Here is a 24617-nt window from a genome sequence, read left to right as displayed (position 1 = left end):
GTTTCCCCATGGACTGAGGTTTGGTTTTCTCTGACACAGACTCGGAGCTCATGGGGAGCTGCAAGTGGGAGGTGGACTGGGTGGGGGGGCTCTCAGGCCCCACGCCAGGGGAAGAGAGAATGAAGTCAAGCTGCTCTGTTGGCCTTGCTGACCCCCCAGGACCTCCAGAGTGGGGTGGCCCCTGGAGGCGTCCTGAAAGCGTCGGCCAGTCTCTGTCTCAATTTCCTCCACCCACCTCACATCCGGTTATGGGCTAAATTGTGTCTCTCCAAATTCACACTCAGCATGTGACTGTGTTTAGGGTCAGGCCCCATAAAGAGGCGATTGGGCTGAAATGAGGTCACGCAGATGGACCCTAATCCAATCTGTGACCCTATAAGAAGCAGAGTTCAGGATACAGACAGGCGCAGAGGGAAGACCACATGAAGCCACAGGGAAAAGACGGCTGGTCACCTACAGACCAAGGAAAGAGGCCTTCATAGACCCCGACTTGCCAGCGCTGTGTTCTCGGACCTCCAGCTTCAGGAACTGTGAGAAATCAACTTCTGCTGTTGAAGCCCGCCGTCTGTGGAACTTTGTTTGAGCGGCCTGGAGCAGACCAGTATGCTATCTCCTGTCTTCTTCCCCTCTCTGATTTTCTCCTTTGCATGCTTCCCTCTCCGACAGAAGAAATCCTTTATTTCCTTATTCCTCTGTCCCCCTCCTCCCACTGTGCTACAAGCTCGCCGAGCGGGAATGCTGATTCCTAGTGGCAACCAGAGAGCTTGTCCAGTGAATAAAGGAGTCCCCTTAGTTCCATCTCGTCCCATGAAAGTGGAGGAGTCACAACTTCTGTGGTCACCCGTGGCAATGATTCTGACCCTGGCTGATGAATTTAGGGAACAGATATTTTCTGAGCACCTGCTATGTGCCCAGGATTGTTCTAGACGCTGGGGAAACAGCAGCACACAAAACAGAGGAAAGTCCCTGCCACAGAGGGGACATTGCACAAACAAAATCCATTAACATGGTAGGTGGTGATAGTGCTGGGGGGCACAGGAGAATGCTAGGGGGGGACAATTTTACAATGGGGTCAGGGAAGGCCTCATTGAGAAGTGACGTCTGAGTTAAGAACTGAAGGGAAAGAGCCCTGTGGGTGTCTCAGGGAAGGGCATTTCTGGTGCCAGGAACAGCCAGTGCAAATCCCTGAGGAGGGGCTGGAGGGGACGTGAGCCCTCGCTATACTGACTTTTTTTTTTCCCCAGCATAACAGTATTCCTTGTATTTGCACCACACCCAGTGCTCCATGCAATCCGTGCCCTCTCCAATACCCACCACCTGGATCCCCCAACCTCCCACCCCCCGCCGCTTCAAACCCCTCAGACTGTTTTTCAGAGTCCATAGTCTCTCATGGTTCACCTCCCCTTCCAATTTCCCCCAACTCTCTTCTCCTCTCTAACTCCCCTTTTCCTCCATGCTATTTGTTATGCTCCACAAATAAGTGAAACCATATGATAATTGACTCTCTCTGCTTGACTTACTTCACTCAGCATAATCTCTTCCAGTCCCGTCCATGTTGCTACAAAAGTTGGGTATTCATCCTTTCTGATGGAGGCATAACACTCCATAGTGTATATGGACCACATCTTCCTTATCCATTCGTCCGTTGAAGGGCATCTTGGTTCTTTCCACAGTTTGGCGACTGTGGCCATTGCTGCTATAAACGTTGGGGTACAGATGGCCCTTCCTTTCACTACATCTGTATCTTTGGAGTAAATACCCAGTAGTGCAATGGCAGGGTCATAAGGAAGCTCTATTTTTAATTTCTTGAGGAATCTCCACACTGTTCTCCAAAGAGGCTGCACCAACTTGCATTCCCACCAACAGTGTAAGAGGGTTCCCCTTTCTCCACATCCCCTCCAACACATGTCGTTTCCTGTCTTGCTAATTTTGGCTATTCTAAGTGGTGGAAGGTGATATCTCAATGTGGTTTTAATTTGAATCTCCCTGATGGCTAGTGATGATGAACATTTTTTCATGTGTCTGATAGCCATTTGTATGTCTTCACTGGAGAAGTGTCTGTTCATATCTTCTGCCCATTTTTTGATATGAGTATCTGTTTTGTGTGTGTTGAGTTTGAGTAGTTCTTTATAGATCCTAGATATCAACCTTTTGTCTGTCCTGTCATTTGCAAATATCTTCTCCCATTCCGTGGGTTGCCTCTTTGTTTTCTTGACTGTTTCCTTTGCTGTGCAGAAGCTTTTGATCTTGATGAAGTCCCAAAAGTTCATTTTCGCTTTTGTTTCCTTTGCCTTTGGAGACATATCTTGAAAGAAGTTGCTGTGGCTGATATCGAAGAGGTTACTGCCTATGTTCTTCTCTAGGATTCTGGTGGATTCCTGTCTCACGTTGAGATCTTTTATCCATTTTGAGTTTATCTTTGTGTACGGTGTAAGAGAATGGTCGAGTTTCATTCTTCTACATATAGCTGTCCAGTTTTCCCAGCACCATTTATTGAAGAGACTGTCTTTTTTCCACTGTATATTTTTTCCTGTTTTGTCGAAGATTATTTGACCGTAGAGTTGAGGGTCCATATCTGGGCTCTCTACTCTGTTCCACTGGTCTATGTGTCTGTTTTTATGCCAGTACCATGCTGTCTTGGTGATCACAGCCTTGTAGTAAAGCTTGAAATCAGGTACACTGACTTTTGCTCTGAGAGATGGGAGCAGAGCAGAGATGAGCTCAGATGCAGTTTTCATCAGACCGTCCCAAGGTCTGGGATACTGAAACCTGTGTGCAGGGCAGAGGGAGGGAGAGCAGGGAGCAGAGAGGGAGGCTGCTGTGGCCAGGGTACCACAGGGAGGGTGGGAGGGGGCTGGAGAGAAACAGTCCTATTCTGTGTAGGCTTTTGAGGGGTGTGCCAATGGGTTTTGCAGATTTTAGAGCAGATAAGAATATGGGGAAAAGACAGGAGTTTGGACAACCCTATGCTTTTGGCCAGAGCAATTGGAAGGACGGCATTGGCGTCGGATGGAGGCGGCGCAGGGAGGAGCAGGTGGCTGGGTCACGTGTTTGGGGCACCTCGTTCAAACGCAGGTGGAGGTGTCCCACGGGTGGTGGGCTACACAGGCCTGTAGTCTGAGGGCGGGGGCTGGGCGGAGATGGAAATATAGAGGCTATGGGCATCTGGATGGCATTTGAAGCCTGGGCCCTGGATGAGTTCGCCAGGGGCTGGGTGCTGGCCTGGGTGGGGTGATGCCTGCAAGGTGGGAGGGCACCCAGCAGGGACAGGGTCCTGGAGTCCCAGGGAAGGAAGCATCTCAAGGAGCAGACGGCAAAGTCTGCGATGGGTCTGGTAGGACAAAGACCGGTCTTTGAGGTCCCGTGGGGTGCCGGTCACGGCCGGCCCGATGGGAGCACTTGCCGAACATGGATGGGGTTACGGTGGTTCTTCTTTACATCTCAATTCTTCCCGCTTCACCCTCGGTGTGCCTGAAGGTCTAGTTATCGACTTCAGAGGATGAAAAGCGCACAGGAAACTCGGTGGCAGTGACTCTGAACCCCCTTAGCTTCCCTGGCGAAACCTCCAGGCTCCTGGGGCTGCTCCGCATGCCTCCTGGTCTCCATCACCCGCTCCGGTCACACTCATTGCTCTCCTGGGCTGACTTCCAGGCACCCTACTCCTGGAAGCCCCATGAACACGCCGGACACACTTCTCTGGCGAGGCTCTGGCTGGCATGGAGCGTAATCATGGGGAAGATGGGACTCCGCTGAGTGTGGTCGCTGGGGTTGTTTGCCCTCTGTGTGATCTGTGGCCCGGGGGCGGGGGTGTGAGATACAGAAGCTGGAGCAGATTCCGACTCGTGGCTGGGGTGTGCGCTTCCCATCAGGAAGCATAGGTCTGGTTTCTCCTCTTTGTGACACAGGGCCCCCGACCCTCCATGCGGTAACCCTTGTCAACAGTTCGGTTCTATTCTCTCATTCCTTCTTCATTTGTAGCCAAGATTCCTCAAGAGATGGGAAATTCCCATCAACTCTGTGTTACCCAGTGGGAGTACCAACACAACAGGCAGAACGGGATGCTTTTCCTTTGTTTACCACTGTTCAACTCACAACCGTGAATTGCTCCACTGACATCCTCCAATGGTGACCAATTTGTTCGTCTTTCCACATTCATCGTTCCTGCCCTTTGTGGTTTTATCCTCAGTGATGCTCGGAAAGTTCCTTCCTTGGCCAGCTTCCCTTCCTCAGCTGACGCGTGACCCTTCTGAGAGCTCTGACCCCCCCACTCTCCCGGCCATGTCTCCCTACCCTTCCCCTTGCTAGCGGTCACTCTGAGTCCTTCATGTGTCTGGGCTTTCCTGAGCTGCCTTCCCAGACAAAATCACATAGGAGTCAAAGGCAGCTCTGCAGCCTGATGGCCTGATCTACCCTTTCCCCGCTGGGCAGTCTTGAGCAATTTGCTTACCTGCCTAGGGCTTCACATGCCTCAGCTTTTGCATGGATTTATGAGAAGGAAGATGCAAGGAAAGGGTCTGGGACAGTGCTGGGCTGGAGGGGGCCCTAGAGAGGTGCTAGCCATCACTCTGAGCATCCCCCCACCCCCCAGCCCGCTGCTCCGTAAAGTGAGGGCTGCATCTGTACGGCTGCCATTGGACACCCGGTGCCTGGCGTTCCAGGGGTCCTTGTTGAACAAAGAAATGAGACCCCGCTGGGCTCTCAGGTCTCCCTGGGAGAGCTGGCCTGGCTCCGTTGGCCTTTATGCGATGGGCTGGGTGTCAGGCGGCCTTCATAGGAGGGTGGTTGGAAGTTCATTATCATGTTTGTGCAAAAGGAGTAAATGCCTCTGAATCTCACTATCCACACACACCTGCACACACAGAGCTGCACCTACGACCTGGGCTCCAGGGAACGGGGTAGGGCTTGCTTTGCTTTTTCTCAAGGTGCCCCTCCAGCAGCCCGGCCTCTCAGGGGACTGTGTCAGAGCACCGGGGGGGAGCCGGTGGGCGCTGAGCTCCGCAGATCCAGGTGCGGGTGACTCAGAGGCTCTCCCACGAGTTTGTGTGCCGCCTGCCCTCTCTGCCCGCGGGCCCTGGGCGGCTTCCTTCCCTCCGGGTCTCCGAGTGAAGGTCAGCAACACCTGCTGCTTGGATGGGTTGAAACGAAGCCTGCCTGCGTGGGCGCCGGCGTGGGCGCCTGCGGGCTCTGGGGCCCCGGGGCGCTTTCTTCACTTCTGAGGCCAAGGCCAAGCCCCGCACACAGGCAGAGCAGCTGCGGGTCGGGCCTGAATCCCGCATCACAGCTGAAGACCCACGCAAAGCCCACCGGTCCCAGGTCGGGCGCGGGGCCAGATGCCACGGACAGCTCGCGTCTGGCTGCCTGCGTGCTGCGCGGCGGCTCGATTCCACACTCGGGGGGTGGGGGGGGGGCACCTCCCGGGCGGACGATTATCTGGACTGGGTTCGGCGGCTCAGGGGTTGTCAGCTCAAGTGGTTCTGACAGCGAAGGTCTTTGTCTCTCCCGCACCCCTCCTATGCCCCGCGCTAGAGCCAGGCAGATAGCTGGGGGCGGGGGGAGGAAGAGGGCAGGGCCACGCTCAGGAGGCGGCTCAGGCCTCTGGAATGTGCTCCCACCTCAGCCTGTTCCCGCTGCGTCCTTGACCCTCCTCCGAAATGCCTCCTTTCTGAGCGGGTTCCAAGATGCAGAGACAGAGAAATGCCACGAGGGGTTTTATAATAAGGTCTGCACATTGTCACTCCAGAGAGCAGTTTTAATTCAATGTTCAGAAGACTTTTCTAGCAATGAGGGGTCAAAAAAGAAAAAAGGCTGCCCTGTGTAGACCTAAGTTCCCCATTTCTGGAGGAATGCAGGGTGGGAGGCTGAGCGATGACCCCTTCTGTGGTTGTGTGAGAAAGGAAACACTTTCTGGATGCGTGTATTTTTCTGCATGTTTGAAAACTTTCAGAATATAGATTTGTAATGGAATTAAAAATAAAATAAAAAATTTAAAAAGATAAATTATATAAAGTATGCATCTACAACCATGCATTTTTCTGTATGTTTAGAAGTTATTGAAATAGAAATTCTCATTTTTTAAATTTATTTGTTTGAGAGAGTGAGTGGGAGCAGGGGAAGAGGGAGAGGGAGAGGGACAAGCAGACTCCCTGCTGAGCAGTGAGCCTAACATGGGGCTCTATCTTGGGACCCTGACATCACCACCTAAGCCGAAACCAAGTGTCAGACACTTAACCCACTGAGCCACCCAGGTGCCCCAAAATATAAATTCTCTTTTTTCTTTTAAGATTTTATTTATTTATTTGACAGAGAGTGGGAGAGAACACAGGCAAGCAGAATGGCAGGCAGAGGGAGAGGGAGAAGCAGGCTTCCCCGGGTCAGCCCCAGGACCCTGAGATCACCACCTGAGCTGAAGGCAGACGCTTATCTGATTGAACCACTCAGGTGCCCCAAATTCTTAAAAAATTTTCTCTTAAATTTTGCTTCATAATACTGTTAGTTTTGAAAAGTACAGTGAAATTTTGGATCATTACATGGTCATTCCCTTCTGAACAAAATTAGTAAAATCTTTCAGTAATAACATATTGTAGCAGGTGTATCAGGAGTACTTTGGAAGGCTTTGGCTGGAAGCAACAGAAAACTCAACTCTAAAAGTCTCAGATGAACCAGGACTCTCAAGCTAGGTCATCTAGAGGGAAGGTAGCAGCTCTCAGCTCTTTCTTTCTGCACCATAATTCTTAGTGAGGTAGGGAAGCTGAAGGGACTCTATGTTAGGAAGTCTCCATCTTTGCTGTTTTCCCATGAGGCCCTATTTTCTCATGTTCTAGATGTATATTTTTATTTTTATTTTTAAAAATATTTTATTTATTCATTTGACGGAGAGACCACAAGTAGGCAGAGCAACAGATAGAAAGAGAGGGGGAGGGGCGCCTGGGTGGCTCAGTGGGTTAAGCCTCTGCCTTTGGCTCAGGTCATGATCCCAGGGTCCTGGGTTCGAGCCCCACATCGGGCTTTCTGCTCAGCGGGGAGCCTGCTTCCTCCTCTCTCTCTGCCTGCCTCTCTGCTTACTTGTGATTTCTCTCTGTCAAATAAATAAATAAAATCTTAAAAAAAAAAAAAAAAGAAAGAGAGGGGGAAGCAGGCTCCCCGCTAAGCAGAGAGCCCAATGTGGGGCTCGATCCCAGGACCCTGGGATCATGACCTGAGCCAAAGGCAGAGGCTTAACCCACTGAGCCACCCAGGCGCCCCTAGATGTGTATTTTTAAAGATTTTAGGGCACCTAGGTAGCTCAGTTGTTAGGCATCTGCCTTCAGCTCAGGTCATGATCCCAGGATCCTGGGATCGAGCCCCACGTCGAGAAGACTGCTTCTCCCTCCGTCCCCCTCAACCCCATGTTCATGCTTTCGCTCGGTCTCTCTCTGTCAAATAAATATATAAAATCTTTAAAAAACAAAAAGATTTTATATATTTATTTGCGAAAGAGCGGGAGAGCATACAAGCAGAGGGAGGGACAGAGAAAGAGGGAGAAGCAGATTTCCTGCTGAACAGGGAGCCCGATGTGGGGCTTGATCCCAGGATCCCGGGATCATGACCTGAGCCAAAGGCAGACGCTTAACCGACTGAGCCACCCAGGCACCCCCTATATTTCTGTCTGAAAACCTAAGAAGCTATGTTCCCACTCCAACAGGGAAGCACGTTTTTGTCCTAGGCACCCAATACCTCATCACGTCTAAGGAGCGCCGGATCCCAAACCTGTTCTAGAACATTAGCTTTGAACAAACTTCGGCCCACACTGGAATCAACTCCCTCTACCTTCCATGATTTATAAAATAACACCTATTACTCAGTCATTCACCTTTGGTCAGACCCTATCAAAGATTTCTGAAGGAACATGTATCCTAGAGCCCTTTTCCAACATAAGCCCCTAGCCCCAAATAACGAAGAGACTCATTTTCATATCCTCTCCAAGTCTCCCAGACACTCTATTTTCTACCTGTCACTTATGCTATTCAATAAACTCTGTTTTCACTTTCTTGGCTTGCATTTGATTTCTATCCTGCACAAAATTGAGGACCATCTTCGCTGGTCCTGCTGGGCCCCTTCTGGGTCCTCAGACCCAACCTACTATATCACTAGCATGTTTTTTTTGGCCTGTTGTCCTGATGATCACAAAATGGCTGCTTCAGCTCCAGCCATCACATTGATATTCGAAGTAGAAAGAAGAGAGGAATCTCAAGCAGCTCTGTCTCTTTGGTAAGAAAAAGGCAAAAAGCTTTCTCCAGAAGCCCCCACAAATTTCCACTGAAGTCTCCTTGGCCAGAACTGTGTCACATGCCTGGCATTGGCTACAAGAGGGACTTTTCCCAACTCTTTGGTTGAGATGGACAAGAGAGAAAAAGGAATGGGAAAGAATGGCTTTGTGGTTGGCTGAGCAACAGTGTCTCCTGTGTCTAGAACAGCCAGCATAAGATAATCTCTCTTGCTGTTTTTGTGGCATAAGGCTTAGTGCTGCCTTAGAAACAGTTGTGTTATTTTAATTTTTTCCATATGTCATTTCTTTCCTCCCAAAGCAATCATGAGGTGGAAAGGACAGGAATGATTTCTGATTTGCTATAAGACACTGAAGCCCTGTGAGGACTTGCTATTAGACACCAGTTCTCCGGACTTCTCACCCTGTGTTTTTTTCTGTTGGCTACCGGTCTCTGATTTCATATTTTCTCTCTTTGAGAAAACTTGGTTTTTCCACGGTGCTGCTGATGAATTCAGCAGGCCAGAGTGTTTGTCCTCTTTTGCTGAGGAAGGCACGGATCATGGGTATTTTCTGCACAGCTCTATAAGGAGGAGGTCACCTTGTCATGTACTCGCAGACGTGTCCCCGCAGGGAGCATAAAAGATAAAGCAGACCACAACTGAATAAACACGACAGCCTTTCTGAGATCAACCTTTGTGACTGTTTTAACCACAAAACTGAACACAAATCCATATAAGCTGGAACAAAAATGAGAACTAAGAAAGGATCTGTCATAGCTCCGTGAGCAAGACAGAAAGTAAAAGGGAACTGTGACCTCAGGTCACTTAGCTCCTATCCCTCTTAGGTCCTTATTTCTAGAGTTTCCCAAACGATTCCTTGTTAAAAGCGGTATTCTGCTTGCTTCTCATTAAGGACAAGGCCTTTTTAAAAAAGATTTATTTATTCATTTATTTATTGGAGAGAGAGACAGAGAGCACGTGCGCATGAGTGGGAGCAGGGGGAGAGAGGGAGAATCTCAAGCAGAGCCCAACACAGGGCTGGATCCCACAACCATGAGATCATGACCTGAACCAAGAGTCAGATGCTCAGCCGACTGTGCCCCCCAGAAGGCCCAAGACATGGCTTTTGACCTATAAAAATGCCCCAGAGTTTGTGCTTCTAAGCCTACTTACATTAGAAATTAGTGGTGACTCCACATCCGGGTCCCTGAAGGCCGAGAGCAGTGTCTGCGGTCAGAGAGTGGTCACCAAGCTCCGCCTGCTTCCCCCTTCCGCCCAGACCACCTCCCTGGCCGGCTCAGATTTATTTAGACCATTATAGGGACGAAGATAGCCAGGGTCTTTGCACTCTCTTTACTGCCCTCTCTTTCCCTTCTCTGCCATAACTTTCTCTCTTCTTTCCAAAACCCATCCTACAAAAATCTCACACCCTACTTGGAGCCACACAGGGCCACTGGCTCTGAAGCAGAACGAGCCTCTCTTTTCTCCTCCGGACTCAGCTCCTTTCCCATTCACCCCCCCTTTGGCCTAACGTGGAGAGAAGATCTTCGTTCTGCCGTCTGTGACCTCTTACCGTGAGGTTCTGGGCGTCCGGAGCCCTGGTGCTCTCCACAGTGACTCCACGGACTGAAATACTGGGTCTCGCTCAGACAGCTGACCGGGGGAACCTGCTGGAAGCTTTGAGGGCCAAGAGGGAACTACCTCCTGTCCACTTGCGAGGTGACCCATCTCTCTCTCTCCACAACACTCCGTCAGCCCATGTGTTATAAGGAAAGGGAAGGAGGAAGGAGACCAGGATGTGGTGGACGAAACGTGAGCTGGACTCTGTCTGGAAAGTAGCAGCTCTAAATCCTTAGCCGAGTCACCCATCCCTTTCAAAAGATAATGCAAGGTATAAAGCCCTTTCCCAGAAATGTTAGAATCAGTGGGGGCTCCCCATGCCCCCAAGCATGCAAGGCATGCACACGAATAGGAACCATATAATTGTCTGTGGTTCTGAAGGAGGTTTTCGGCCGCCTCCTTTTTGACCTCAAACTTTCTAGCTGGTCTCTCTGCTCAGACAGAAGACCCTATCTGTGGGCGAAGCCTCCCCGTGATGGGAACCGAAACCCACCCCTGCTCCCCGCCCCCAAGCAACGCGACCTGCCCTGAGCCAGCAAGACCGTCCTTGGCCATGATTGACTCCATGACAAGGATGGACTTGACCTTCACGGCCCACCTGCACGTGCCCACCCATCTTTGCCCCACGTTCTCCTTGGATAAACCTGGAAGTACTTTCAGGACTTCAGAGACTGTCTTTGAGATGCTAATCCGCTGTCTTCCCGGCACTGGCCTCACTGGAGTAAATCCCTTTCCTGTTCCACGACCCACTTGTTTCTCTGCCTTTGGGTTTTGTCTGCGGCGAGTGGCCAACCCTGGTCCGTCTGGGACCCCTGCACCCCTGCACCCCAGCTACAACTCACTGATACACACATCTGATATTACGTGGACCACAAGGCCAAGAATTCCTATTTTAGAAGCAAGTTAGAAAAAGCTGCTCACACAAGTACCTCTAAAGATGGTGGGAAGTAGATCTTTTTTTTTTTTTTCCCCCAAAGACTTTATTTATTTACTTGACACAGAGACACAGCGAAAGAGGGAACAGGAGCAGGGGGAGTGGGAGAGGGAGAAGCAGGCTTCCCGCTGAGCAGGGAGCCCGATGTGGGGCTTGATCCCAGGACTCCGGGATCATGATCTGAGCCAAAGGCAGATGCTTAAGACTGAGCCACCCAGGCACCCTGGTGGGAAGTAAATGTTAACTATAAAGACATTTCCAAGGTACTAGAAAATGCAGTTAATGTTATCAGAAGAAGAGGGTCAAGCATAGAGGGCTCCTCAAGAAAAACCTTAATTCCCCGGGGAGGGGGAAGGGGGTCAGTGCTTCCTCTCTTGTAGGTATCTGCCTACGGTTCATGGGAACTCACTGTCCCTTCTGTTTAGAGGTGTGCGGCGGGAAGACCAGGCCCGTCTGCACTACAACGGATCCATCTGTCTGGGGTGACTTAAACACATCAACCGAAGAACTCAATCTCCCCAAAGTGCTGTATTGGCTTTTGTAAATTTTTGTTTTGTTTTGCTTCTTTCTGCTCTTTATTTGGAGGAGGATGGAGAGTTTTCCAAATGGTTCATTTTCACTACGTCTACTTCATTCAGCCAACAGATTTCCAGACACCTGCTTAGGGTCAGGGTGAGTTCACACGCTGGTGCCATCATGAGCGGCTACTACACTGGCCTGGAGAGGGGGGGCGGGCGCGGTGTAGCCCGTGCTACGTTAAGACACAACTCTAGTTCAGTCGCTCAACGTGGCAGGGGTTACTTCTAGCTCCTGAAAATTCTGTGGTGGGGCGGCGGGGTGGTGTGTTCCTCTGCGATCTAAGCCCCATGCACCCTTCAGCGCCCCCTCCCCTTGTCCCTGTGGGCCGCGGAGAAGAGCTGGGAGACGCGCTCCCGCCATCCCGTGCGTCCCCGTGCAAGGGCGCCCAATGCTCTCTGGCTGGCGCAAGGCCCACAGGGACGCCTGACTTTGTGGAGACGGGGAAGGGGGTGCCTCAGTGGGCCCAGAGAAGGCGAGAGCCACGATGTATTAAACTTGTACTGCCTCCCGCAGGTGTTGTCCAAAATCCACCTCCGGGCCTCGCAGCTGAGCCAGAACTTGAAGACGGAATTCGGGAGAAAGAGGAACTCTGGCTTTACTGCTTCGCCGGGCAACGGAGGCCGAAGCAGGTGAAGGCCTTCAAAACTACAGAAAGGGGGGGCACCTAGGTGGCTCAGTGGGTTAAAGCCTCTGCCTTCGGCTCAGGTCATGATCTCAGGGTCCTGGGATCGAGCCCCGCATCGGGCTCTCTGCTCAGTGGAGAGCCTGCTTCCTCCTCTCTCTCTCTCTCTCTTCCGGCCTCTGCCTACATGTGATCTCTGTCTGTCAAATAAATAAATAAAATCTTGAAAAAAAACAGAACAAAACAAAGGCAGATCTAGCCAGTTTCGATAGGAATTGTGCACTTGCTGTCAGCCTCGTATGTTTTGGGAGAGAGTGGGGATCCTGGGATCCTGAAACAGAAGGCTAAGGAAGGAGGGGAGGTTTGCAGACGAGAGCAAGAAAAAAGGTTACTCAGTTTAAAACTGAGCCCAGGGGCGCCTGGGTGGCTCAGTCAGTTGGGTGTCTGCCTTTGGCTCGGGTCCTGATCTCAGGGTCCTGGGATGGAGCCCCGCATTGGGTTCCCTTCGAGGTGTGGAGCCTGCCTCTCCCTCTGCCCCTCCCCTGCTCGTGCTCTCTCTCTCAAATACATAAATAAAACCTTTCAAAAAATGAAAATTAGGGGTGCCTGGGTGGCTCAGTGGGTTAAAGCCTCTGCCTTTGGCTCGGGTCCTGATCTCAGGGTCCTGGGATGGAGCCCCCTGCTTCGGGCTCTCTGCTCAGCGGGGAGCCTGCTTCCTCCCCACCTGCCTCTGCCTGTGATCCGTCAAATAAATAAATAAAACTCTTTTTTAAAAAATGAAAATTAAAAGAAAAATTAAACTGAGCCCCGCCAAAGCATTCACGCAGCTATTTTGATTTTTGTTCAACTTTAGGCTTTTAAGTGGTTCTGCAGGGACGGCTGGAACCGGCTTTAAAGTAGAAGAGATCGTGAGGGGTGCGCGTGCCAAGTGCTCTCTGCGAGCAGGAAAGCTACCCGGGCCTTAGATTTTAAAAATAAACAATATACTTTCCACTTTTAGCAACGGTGGTGGACTAGAGGCCAGCCACCCCTCCTTAAATGAAGAGAAAAATGGAGAGAATACGCGAAAAATGGGTTCAGACAGTAGACACCAGGCGGTGCAGGACTTTGATCCTCGAGAGAAGAGAAAGAAGTGGGGTGAGCCCCATGCCGGCCCCGAATTCCTGCCTGAACGCGGATGCCACGCCCGGAACGGGGAGGGGGAGACTGGATGAGTTTTGTGGCCTCGCGGAGCAGAGGAGCCAGAGAATCCGCGTTTGGTGGGGGGTGGCGCCCGGGCGGCCGGGATGGGAAGGGCAGAGTGAGGAGAGGATTCGACAGAGACGGGGGTGGCATGGGGGGGGCTGCCCGTGTGCGGCCCCCAGAAAGCCACAACTGGCCACGGAGAGTGGCCCGCATCCATGTGAGGAGACTGTGTGTGGACTGTGACGCTGTCACCAGACCTGCTTGTCCCTCCGCGGCTCCCCCATTCATGCGTGTGCGCCTTCTCCCTCTCTGATAAAAAAATAAAATCTTAAAAAAAAAAGAAGGTAACACAGAAAGTAGGAAGGTAACAACCCAGACTCGCAGTCCGTCTGCGGACCCATAGTTGAGACGAGGCCCCTGTCCTGGCCGGGTCAGCTCGCGGCCCTTATTGTTTGTTGTGTTCAAGCCATGAAGGACGGATCTCGGTTCTGTTCCACGACCGATGGGGCAGAACCTCCTGGGGCCACTGCCTTTTTTAAGTGACCAGGGTCTGAAGGGTCTGACGGCTGCAAAACCCTCCCTTTTCAAAGGGACCGAGTCAGTCTGGGGCCCGCACAGACCTCCTCTGCTTCTGCTCCTTCTCGGTTGTGGGGCACGGTCAGCGGGCGCTGGTCCCTGTGATCTGTGGGAGCTACGGTCCTTTGCGGCCTCTGTCATTGGTGGACACAGGACCCTGCCTGACACGAGTGACTCCAGCTCGCTCTTGGCAGTGTCCGGCCTGCTGGCTGTCCCTTCCGTGGACTGTGGCTCTCGTGCCTGACACATGGCCTCTCCCTGAGGTCCGGGTGAGTCCATAATCCTAAGAGCCCCTGTGTATTAAAGAAGTAGTGAACTGATTGCTCCGTACGTGTGATTCTAGGGACTCTGCATCCCTAACTTTTCTAGTATTGACTTCACTTTCTTTCTTATCTTCACTGGACAATTATTTCTATTCTGATGGCTAAGAAACAAAATAGAAAACCGCTCTTGATATCTGACTGCCAAAAGTATACGGGTGCCAGAGAATGGAATCAATTACAGAGATTCCCCGAAGTAGGCAAACCAGGGGGGAGAAGCGGGCGAGCGTGCCTCACCCCGGGAGTGGGAGGCGAGCAGGTGCGGCGGCCGTCAGGCTGGGGGGCTCCAGGATGGAACAGCCTCCCTCCGGGCCTGTCACAGGCTTCACCTTAGCCTTCCAGCCATACCATGTCCCACGACCCTGGACTGAACGTCTAGACAGTAAGCCCAAAGGGCCTCAGCCGATGTGGACAACCCCCAGGGGACCGTGGTGTTGCGGGTGCGGCTGGGAAGGCACAGGTGGGCACGCCCACAAGACTTGGGGAGAAGCGGTCTCCCTCTCTGTAACTCAGCCAATACCAACTCTGGGAAGCGGGAAGGTTCTGGAGCTCCGCCGGCATTCGTGAAGCCATCAGGTTTTGCCAAGGCAAAGGGAATCCAGGAATGCGCTCCAGATGTGGAAGGGGCCGGAGAGGCCTGGCGCAGAGGGGTGCCCCTCCTGGACTCGGATGCCCCCGTGTGTGAAAACAGGCAGTGACTATTCTAGAAGACAACATGGGCAGCCACGTCCCACCTCATTACTGATATGGAGTGAGTTCGTGCTTGCTGACTGCTTTGAGATCAAGAAGGTTTGGAGCAGAAAGAGGGTGTCCTGACACTCAGCCTGGATGGCACCTGCTCGGAGGCCCCCCTTTGTCTCCTGCCTGGTGACATGTGTCTGGAGCAGCTGGTGCAACTGGTGGCCGGGTCCTGCTTTTGAACTGGCAGGGGTGACAGGTGATGAGAGAAGGTTCTGGGACACACCCCACCCTGCCCTGAAGCTCACTGGGACTGTGTTCCAGAGGGGTCCCTTGGGGTGGCTGTCCCAAAGAGGTGCTGTCCCCAGCTGAAGCCAGGAGGCCGTGGTCCTCGGGCCCCCAGCCTCCTCCTCTCTAAGTGACTCACGGAGATTCCCAGGGCCGGGAGGGGCTCTGGGACAAGCCCATGCTCCTCCTGGCACTCCGCAGAGAAGGGGACTGAGGGCAGAGAACCTGTGAGACTTGTTCAAGGTGACGGACGCTGCTGTCAGACTTGATGCTCCTCCTCACAATTCAGGTGTCTTTACGCTACGGAGGGTTCCTCCAGGGGAAGGCCGGTCTTCACACTTCGGGGGGCTCCTCGGTGCCGGGGCTGAACCCAACAGCGTGCGTTGAGGTCTGTGCGGTGTAGAGGGAGTCTGTCCAGAACTCGGCTCTGCTCCCTGGTCCCAGTGCTGCGGTTTTAGCCTCACCGCATCTCCTGCTGCCTCTATTCCCCATCACCCTGGGCTCTTTTTATATTTTACCGACGACCGCGTGCATTTATTGAGCATTACACTTATCCTCGTCCACGTGCATTTACTGAGCACCTTCTGTATGGACCCGGCACCATCTATTAGCCCCCAGGCAAAGAGTAATTGTCTGTTTGCTTTATATATATTTTTTAAAAGATTTATTTATTTGGGAGAGAGAGAGGATGCATCTGAGTTGGGGAGAGGGGTTGGGGGAGAGAGCCTTCAAGCAGACTCCCTGCTGAGTGTAGAGCCCAACTTGGGGCTTGAACCCACCACCCATGAGATCATGACCTGAGCTGAAACCAAGACTCAGACGTTTAACCGGCTGAGCCCCCCAGGTGCCCCTTGTCTGTTTGCTTTAAAGTAGGGCTTCCCAGTTTGGGTACTCTGGACATCCTGGGTGGGTAATTTTTTATGGCGAGGGCTGTTCTCTACATTGGAGGACGTTTAAGGCCTCTCGGACTTCTCCCACCAGACCAGAGGACCAGCCTCAGGAAATGCGTTCTGGAGGCACCGTGACCTCAGGCTGAGAAGCCCTGCAGGATAGCCGAGGGGGCTGTGTCCCCACTCCCCTGCTCCCTGCCACATGCTGTGACGTCACTTTATCCCCAGGGAGGAGCACATGACTCCGGCGTGCTGGTAAACTTAACATTACTTTCAGGAAGTCAGTGGCTTTTCTCCAGAATGAATGACTCACCACCAACCCCACTGCGTGGGCTTCCCCGACTCTGCTCCAGGCGCTCCCTCTGCGGTGGAACTCCCCAGAACACTAACTTCGCATCTTCAAGCCGCTGGTCTGGCCTGGCCCAAACGACACCCCTTATTGGTCTCTCTAGCCTCCCCCCCTCAAAGAGCTCTGCCAATCCCAAAGACCGATTGCTTCCTTCAACTTCTTGTTTTGGTCTAAGATGCGGCCTGTACTTCCACCTCCGGACCTTTGAACGTACTGTTGACCGCCAAGCGGAATAGTCTTCCCCCCAGAGGTTCCACGGCCTTTAGACAAACTGGCTCATCGTCCCCTGCTCTGTCTGGGCCCTTCGCCTGCTGCAGGAGAGGCGTGTGTGGACGGCCTTGGCAAGGAGACTGACCCCATTCTTCCACTTCACCTCTCCTCTCTAAATACTGATTTTTACAGGGTTGAGATTTGTAAAGATTATAAGTTATTCTGTACTTATAGCTCTTCTGTGATAAAGGTTGGTACAAATAAAAATAAAAAAAATCAACATATCGTATAGGAACCACAAAATCCACCCTAGGTCATTAAAATTTTGCCACTTGAAGGAGCATCTTCCAAGCATCAACGTTGCAATGGGTAATTTTTTCACTTCCAAATTCCTGTTACTTTCCCTGGCTCACAGCCAGCTACAATTTTTCTGAGTATCTCCTGACATCCTTTTTCCTTAGGTTCCTTTTTCATTTTCCTGGCCTCTTCCTCAGACCAATAGGGCCACCAATCGGGTCATCTGTACAGGGTGTACAGATACTTGGTGTGGGGCCCAGAACAAGAGACGGCTTCCCAGCAGGTCCAGGCCGCCAACACAGGCTGCTCTGCTCCCAGGCTGGGGCCGTAGGATCCAGCACGGCCAGTGGCACCTGGAATGTCAGAGCAGTCAGGGATGCCGTCTGGAGCCTTCGGCAGGGCCCTAGAGGTGAGTAATAAAGCAAGCCCTTAGGATTTTGGAGCCAAGCCTTGCTATCACCGCCCCACACACACCCCCGCCCCCCTAGATAATGACTCTCCTTGTGAGAAACAGCTCTGGGTTTGCTACTGGGCCTCAGAAGACTAAACGCCTACCAATGGGCCCCCAAGCTACCCATCCTGACTGCAGCTGCCATCGTGAACTGGGTGCTATCTGTCCCATCGGGCCATGAAGTTGGGCACACAGGGCAGCACCCCATCAGCAAAGGGAAGTGGAACATATGTGAACAGGCCCCATGGGGACAAGTGGCCCACATGCTCACGATCCCCACTCCAGCTATTCCATCTTCCCTCTCCCAGCCTGATCTGTGGCTGCCTGGGGAATTGTCGAAGTTCCGCCGACCGACGAAGACAAGACTCAGGCCTGGTTTACAGATGGTTCTGCATGGGATGTAGATGCCACCTGAAAGCAGACAGCTACGGCACCATCTTCCCGGGACACCCCTGAAGGACACGGTGAAGGGACAGCCTCCCCGTGGCCAGAACTTTGAGCAGTGTGCCCGGCTGCTCACGCAGCTTGGAAGGACAGATGGCCTCATCGGCGACTGATTCCCTGTCCATTCCTGGGCTGTGGCCATGGTCGGGAACAGGACTGGAGAACTGGTGAGAAAGACATTTGGGGAAGAGGAATGTGGACAGACCTGTCCTCAAAAGTGAAGATCTCTGAGTCCCAAAAATGCCCGTGAAAGATGGCCTCAGCAGAGGAGGATTTTAATCTTCAAATGGCTAGGATGACCCAGTCTGTGGACACCAGTTAAACTCGTTCCCCAGCTGCCCCGGTCACATCCCAGTGGGCTCCTGAACAAAGTGCCACGGTGGCAGGGACCGAGGTTATGTGTGGGCTCGGCAACGTCCACTTCGCTCACCAAGGCGGACCCGGCCACGGCCACGGCCACTGCTGAGTGCCCATGAAAGGATTTTAACTGTCAAATTTTCTTATTTTGTTTGAATACTGTGTGCGTGTGTGTAGAGCAAGTATTTGATTTCTTTCCCCTCTTATTCTCTTATCTTGTGACATGAGATTTTTACACCACGGGATTAGGTTACAGCACATGGAGACAAGCAAACATCACTTTTCTCACACACACACGCAGACGCGCACGCGAACACACCCCCGTCGGCTGCTTCTCTACGGATGGCTAATATGCTTGGTCAGCATCAGGATCTGTGCTTACAGCGCTCTGGTGATTAAGACGTGCTTCCAAGACTGGTGGCTCTGACTTAAGGAATTAAAATATTAATTCATATCAGGAGAATTAGGTTTTGGGGAAAAATTCATTATCTGGACTATTTTTAGGAGCTGGAAGCAAGAAGCAATTATCCAAAAAAAAGGGAAGGAAGAAAATAAATCACACAAATACCAAAAAATGTTTTTGAAAAAGTGCTTTCAGAATTTACTGTACAGTTTTTTTTTTAAACAATTTACTTATACGTTGGCTTCTACATGCTCTTACATTTGTGTAAAACATTTATACATATTCTTTACAATTTGTACATATATTAAATGGCTGTATCATAAACATTGTTCTATGAGATTTTATAAAAGAAAAATCAAGTAGGGAAAATTACTTATAAAACATTAACAAAACCCGTGATATTAAAGAGCAAGAAATTCTCATACTCATGTTCATTCGATTTCCTCTGCTACTTATTTTTTGGTTTCATTTTATTTGTGCTGGCCCAAACCTTCCATCGTCTATACTGTCATCACTAGGTCAGGAGAAGGAAAGCAGTGGGGAGAGGTCGTAAGGCAAGTGTGGAGGATGGGCTCACTGGGCTGCGGCGGGGGGATGGTGCAAGTCTGAGTGCTCCGGTTTAAAGCTGGCAGTCGGCCACGATTAGCTTTCGCTGCGTGCCTCCGTCTGGAGGCCGGTGATCAGAAAAATCCCGTCGCAAGTTCCGGATGCAGTCAGGAAGAGCATCACTCACCATCACGCTGTCTTTACAGAGACCAAAAGCTCCAGGGACCGCTGTGCAGGATTCAGCCTGTGACCCTTATCAGTCCCTAAGCGCTTCCATCTGGGGACGGAGAGGCCTACCACACTGTGGTTTCCACATTTTCAGGTAACACCCCCGCTCACTTGTCTACCCTCCAAAGTAAGTGGCAAATCACGGCCTCGGAAACAGGTCTCGGTACTTCTGACTCAACAGCTGAAGACACCAACGCGGGGCGAAGCTCTGTGGGGAGCATGTCTGTTCCCCAGAGCAGAGGCCCCAGCGCAGCAGCTCCAGCCCTGGGAGCAGAGTCAAAGCCCTGTAGACACGTGCCCACCCCTGTCAACGTATTCCTTCTGGCAAGAACCATGCCTTCACCAGGCCTGGGGAGGAAGACCCCCCGCCCCTGTGGAAGGGGACAGTAAGCAGCGTTCCTGAGGGAAGTGGGGGCAGTGAACGGGATCCTGGGCTTTTGCCACACTGCACGCTCTGACGGGACACGTGAGCCCCCCTCCCCTGCCCCGAGCCTCCTGGGAGGGAGCTGGCAGCCCCCAGGGCCCCTCCTGGCTTCCTCCCTCCTGGAAACAGAAGCACTGGAGTCATAAATATGTCAGTGAAAGGCATGTAGAGCTTCCTAAGTAGATAGGAATCCCACGGGACTGAAAAGAGTTATAAAAATATACAAACATATATATTTTTTATTCTGGTATATTTCATATTTTAAAGAAAGCAATTAGTAATTATCTGACATTGGGTAAGACCCAGAAGATCATGGACGACGTACAAATTACAATTTTATGTAAAATATCAGTGGGGGAACCCCTAATTTTCCATTCAAAATTCTGATAACTTTAAGTACTTTCCAAAAATAGAGACAATTTCCATTGTTTTCAGTAATGGATGTGGGAACGAACTGAAGAAGACTAACCCCACGAACCGAGGCATTTAGGTTGGTTAATAAAATAGACGCAGTTTTTTGCAACTCTTTCTTTTTGGCTTTTGGTCTTTTGTTCCTCTTTGTTTTTGATGAAGGGGGAAGAAATAAAATTGCATTGCCCAAAGTCAGAAAGAAGCACTTCGGAGTTCTCTTGGTGTTCTGTTGTGTTCTACATAACCGGGAAGCGGCCGAGGGCCTGCCTCAGCTTTTCCGCGATCTGGTGAAGAAACGAGACAACCTTGAGATGCGCAGTCCCACCAGGACCTGACAGCGTTCTACTCCCGCCACCTCCTACGAGTTAGACACTGCAAACATTTCAGAGGCTTCTTCTGGGCTAAGCTTCAAGTCTCCTCCAGCACCAACCAGCCACGGGGCCCCCCCAACCCCAGCTTGCAGGAGGCCCCCCTTCTTTCTGGCACAGCCCCCGTCTCTCTCAGGAGCAGTATCTCCAGACCAGGGGTCCGGCAGGGGTGGGTGTCCTACTCGCACGGATTGCCCTGTCTTGTCGGACACCCGTGGACTCCCGGGCCCCCACTGCCGGGCACGCCTCCCAGACCGTCGGCGCCTCCATGACAGAGCCGGTGCGGGACCGCAGCCGTGGCGACGTGCCCAGGCCTCCCCCAGGGAGAACACACGCTCCCTGAGGACACGGATGTCGCGGCCGCTCTTGGAGCCCAAGCACCTGGCGAAAGTGCTTGGTATATACTACGCGCTCAATACAGGTTTGCTCCACTGAAAAGCATGTGAACTTTAGCATTCAAGCATTGCTTTCTCCTAAAACTGTTATATCCGACAAGGACACTGGTTAAATGTCATTGAGTCACAATGTCATTGATAATTAAACCTCACTTGGGCTTAAGATTATCTAACAAATCAACATGATCGGAGTTTTAAGAGCTGCCCTTCAAGGCTCTTCTAACGCAGAACAACAGCAACCTGGATTCCGGTACGCGAAGGCAACCGTACGGCAGCGCTAGTGAACACAGAGAGCCCGGGAACTGCACGCCGGAAGGGACAAGTGTGCTTAAGGGAATTCCTTCTGGAAGCTCAGCTCCCAAACCAGCTGCTTCCCACACACGATTCACACTCTGCGGCAAGCACCCTGGTCACAGCTGCCGTTCAAGGGTCTGCTGCCGGAGCCCAACACTTCCTGCGCTGCCTCGCCCGAAGACGACACGTGCACGGACGTGAGTGTGGGGCTGGCCCACCATCGCCCTCAACACACGCGGAGCAGAGCGTGGCGCGAGTGGGACACTGAGGAAGAAGCCAGGCGACCCGCACCGGGTCAACGACACGGTTGGGAACTTGCCTTCAGGTGCCGGAGTTTCCGCTTACACGCTACGTCTTTGTTCTCTGCACACACCGGTAAACAACCCAATGACTATGCAGAGCACAAAAGCTTACATTTTAGTGACCGTTCCCTAACTGGAAATATTTGAGGTTTCTCTCCGTCTCGTTTTCTGAGGTTCCTCTGGTGCACAACGAAAGCTCCTTCATGAAGCCTGCCCGCGGTGCCAGGCTCCATCCCCGCTGAGGCCTGCAGAGCCGGGGGCCCCCCTGTCCTGCACTGTCCCCGGGCACAGAGAGGCTAGGGGTGGGGAACCTCCCACAGGACTTCTGGGGGCCTCACAACCAGCATCCACCACCCCTTCTTCCTTAAGAGAAAAGTTTTTTAACCCAGTGGGATACAAAAAGGAAAAGGCCGATATAATTCAACGGGATTTAAAAAACCCCTACTCCATAATTAACCTCCTTTGGTTTATTACTTAGGATTAAAAAATACAGGCAGACTAACTTTATATATGGTCAAAGTTACGAGAGCACGAGTCCTCCGTGTGCATGCATGCGCGTGTGCGTGCAAAGGGCCCGGGGAGGGCAGCCGACTTACCGTTTCGTAGAACTGCACCTGCTGCTCCAGGTACAGGCGGATGACGCTGTTGTAGTCGTAGATGCGGTTGCTGTGGAAGTGATTCATCTCAGCTACAACCAAAACCAAGGTATCAGTCAGTCCCCCCAGCCTTCCACAGGCCACGCGGGCTTGCTCTGCTCCGTTGCCCCGGCTGGCCTCAGGGCAGGGCCAGTCCCTAACAGATCACTTTACAAAGAGGCTAGAAAAGTCATCTGCATAGCTGAGGGCAACCATACTTTCCCCACAGAGGGGTGATTCTGTTGACATGCAGATGAGACACTGTGAAACCCAACATAGACAACCACCCACGTGTGGACTTTGCTCTCCCAGAAGGGACGGAGCAGGAGGCTGGCGTGGGGCTCCCTCTCTGCAGACTGTCGGTGACACAGGACCCAGTGAGGCACCCAGCGGGTCCCACCCCGGCCCCTCTTGCAGCTGCCTGGACAGGTTTCTTGGGGTGCCCTTGAAAGGCTGTAGGGATGGGGGGGGACGCAGGGGGACCCTCTTCTGGATGGAGTTGGCTGCTCAGAGCATCAGGGCTCCCAGAACCCAACCTCTTGCCAGGTGAGAGGCTCTTTCTCCGGACCTCTGGACCTCTGTTCTCCAGCTCTGCTGAATTTATGTCCTCACAGATGGCTCCCTTACCGCATCTGTCTCTCGGTACCAGCCCCGCGCCCATCGCCACCTCGGCAGAGGCCTTGTCACACCTCCACCTGCCTCTTCCCTCATTCTGTGCACCTAGAAAGCCAGCTGCTGGCATACACGCCCACCGTAAGGGCGCTGTTTTGAGTCTTGTATTATCTGAAGTCGTACAAAGCTTCTCATTTATGTTTGGAAAACTTCACACACAAGTTCAAAGCCAAATCCCGTTTCAACCCTTTCGGAAGCCAGATCTTCTCTCAGATTTTTCTATTCCCGCCCCTAGCCGCCTCAGCTCTGGAACCCTTTCAGACACTCTTGCCTCTGTCCCATGCACCTCCCTGAGGGCTGTTCCCTGGGCAACTCTGCAAACGCGCTTCCTTCTCTCCCTGAGCACCATGTCTGCTTCGTGCCTGCAACTCTCAGACCACAGAGGCAGCGGTGTCCCGCGTGGGCTTTCTGACGACTGCCCGCCAACCTCTCCCACCCTCTCCCTGAGGTACCACCTCTCCCTGTGTACCTCTCTGCCCCTCACCATAAAGCCTTCCAGTGGCCTCTTAATGCCCCCAGTAAGACCAGGCTGTCTGCCAGCTCTCAAGGCCTGCCGCCGCCACCGACACTCATTCCCCAACAGCCTGTAAGCCGATCTTACTCCTGAAGACCAGTGAGAAAATCTTGTCCCGCCATTTTGTGTGGGTTTGTTCAAACTAGAACATCCTTCCCCTTTCTCTTTTGCCCATGCCTGCTCTGTCTGTCCACCGAAACAGGAAAAACCCGTTCACGGCTCCTGTGTGCCGGAAAGCACTCAAATATATAAAAATTATTTAGTATCTTTTTACTAACACTCAAATTTTGCCGAAAAAGCCATGTCCAAACTCCCTTTACATTCTCTGGTCCTAGGGGATAAAGGTTACAAACTGCTGAAAGCTGAACTTGGGAATCTAACACGGCGTCACGACAGGAGCTGAGATGAAGGGTTATAAAAGGATCTTCACGGTCTCTGAGACACGATAAAGAAGCCTGGGCTTAATCAGGCTGGCACTCCTAGCTGTCTCAATCGGGTCCGTCTGCATTAACACCGGGACCCTGCAAACAACTGGCTTGGGAGGAAACTCTAAATCAGCTCTTATCTGCTTAGCTGTAGTCCATGGAGGGCCTTCTCTCCAGCCAGGGAAACAACAAGGACCGAAACCGTCTCCGCGAGCGATGCCCGAACCCGGGCCTTACCTTGCAATGCATAAGACATGGTGCCAACTCGCTTCACCATGTTCTGTTTGTCCTGGGGGGTGATTTTACTGGTGGCCACCAGCTTATCACTTTCTTTCACTTTCTCTATCGCTCCCTGTGAGATATGAACATGAGTGTTAACAGAACGACGCTCAAAGGACCAGCCTTTCATTTCACATGCAACGACGCCAACGTCTTCTACAACTGACCAGCTACTGAACAGAAACATGTCCCCACAAAGTAAGAACGTAGGAGAGCGCCTGAATGTAACTTCCTGCAAGTCACTTGGAAGCAAAAGGGTTGCTATTCTTGAAAAACAGAGTTAAGCCAAAATGGACAGTTTTCTGCTACAGCAGCATGAAAAGCAAACGGCGCTCTGTTTCTGTAATATCCGAGCCCGTGCCAGGATCAGAGGCGCGCAGGAGACGGACACAGGCATCGGGGTTTAGAATGATGAGGGACATGGGGCGCCTGGGTGGCTCACTGGGTTAAGCCTCTGCCTTTGGCTTGGGTCATTATCTCAGGGTCCTGGGATCGAGCCCCACATCGGGCTCTCTGCTCAGCAGGGAGCCTGCTTCCTCCTCTCTCTCTGCCTGCCTCTCTGCCTATTTGTGATCTCTCTGTCAAATAAATAAATAAAATCTTTAAAAAAAAAAAAAAAAGAATGATGAGGGACAGTCTGTGCTTGCACCTGTGCTCTCTGTCTCTGTTCGGGGCGT

At 52.0% G+C, this 24617-nt stretch overlaps 1 protein-coding gene across 3 annotated transcripts in view; it reads right to left on the bottom strand.

Moving 5' to 3' along the window:
• Window positions 1-18619: 18619 nt before the first annotated feature.
• Window positions 18620-24617, bottom strand: part of SNX9 (sorting nexin 9) — a 107185-nt gene continuing 101187 nt past the window's right edge. For all 3 annotated transcript variants that reach the window (XM_047732867.1, XM_047732869.1, XM_047732868.1), the window contains 3 exons: window positions 23899-24013; window positions 22012-22103; window positions 18620-20340 (listed from right to left, as the gene is read on the bottom strand). In XM_047732867.1, coding sequence (XP_047588823.1) covers window positions 20293-20340; window positions 22012-22103; window positions 23899-24013 — 255 coding nt within the window. In that variant the 3' untranslated portion in view covers window positions 18620-20292. The remainder of the gene's footprint in view (window positions 20341-22011; window positions 22104-23898; window positions 24014-24617) is intronic.

The sequence above is a fragment of the Lutra lutra genome, chromosome 6 (genome assembly GCF_902655055.1).
Source record: "Lutra lutra chromosome 6, mLutLut1.2, whole genome shotgun sequence".
NCBI lineage: Eukaryota > Metazoa > Chordata > Mammalia > Carnivora > Mustelidae > Lutra > Lutra lutra.
The sequence above is the reverse complement of the archived record's forward strand: the minus strand, read 5'-3'. Positions and strand labels throughout refer to the sequence as shown.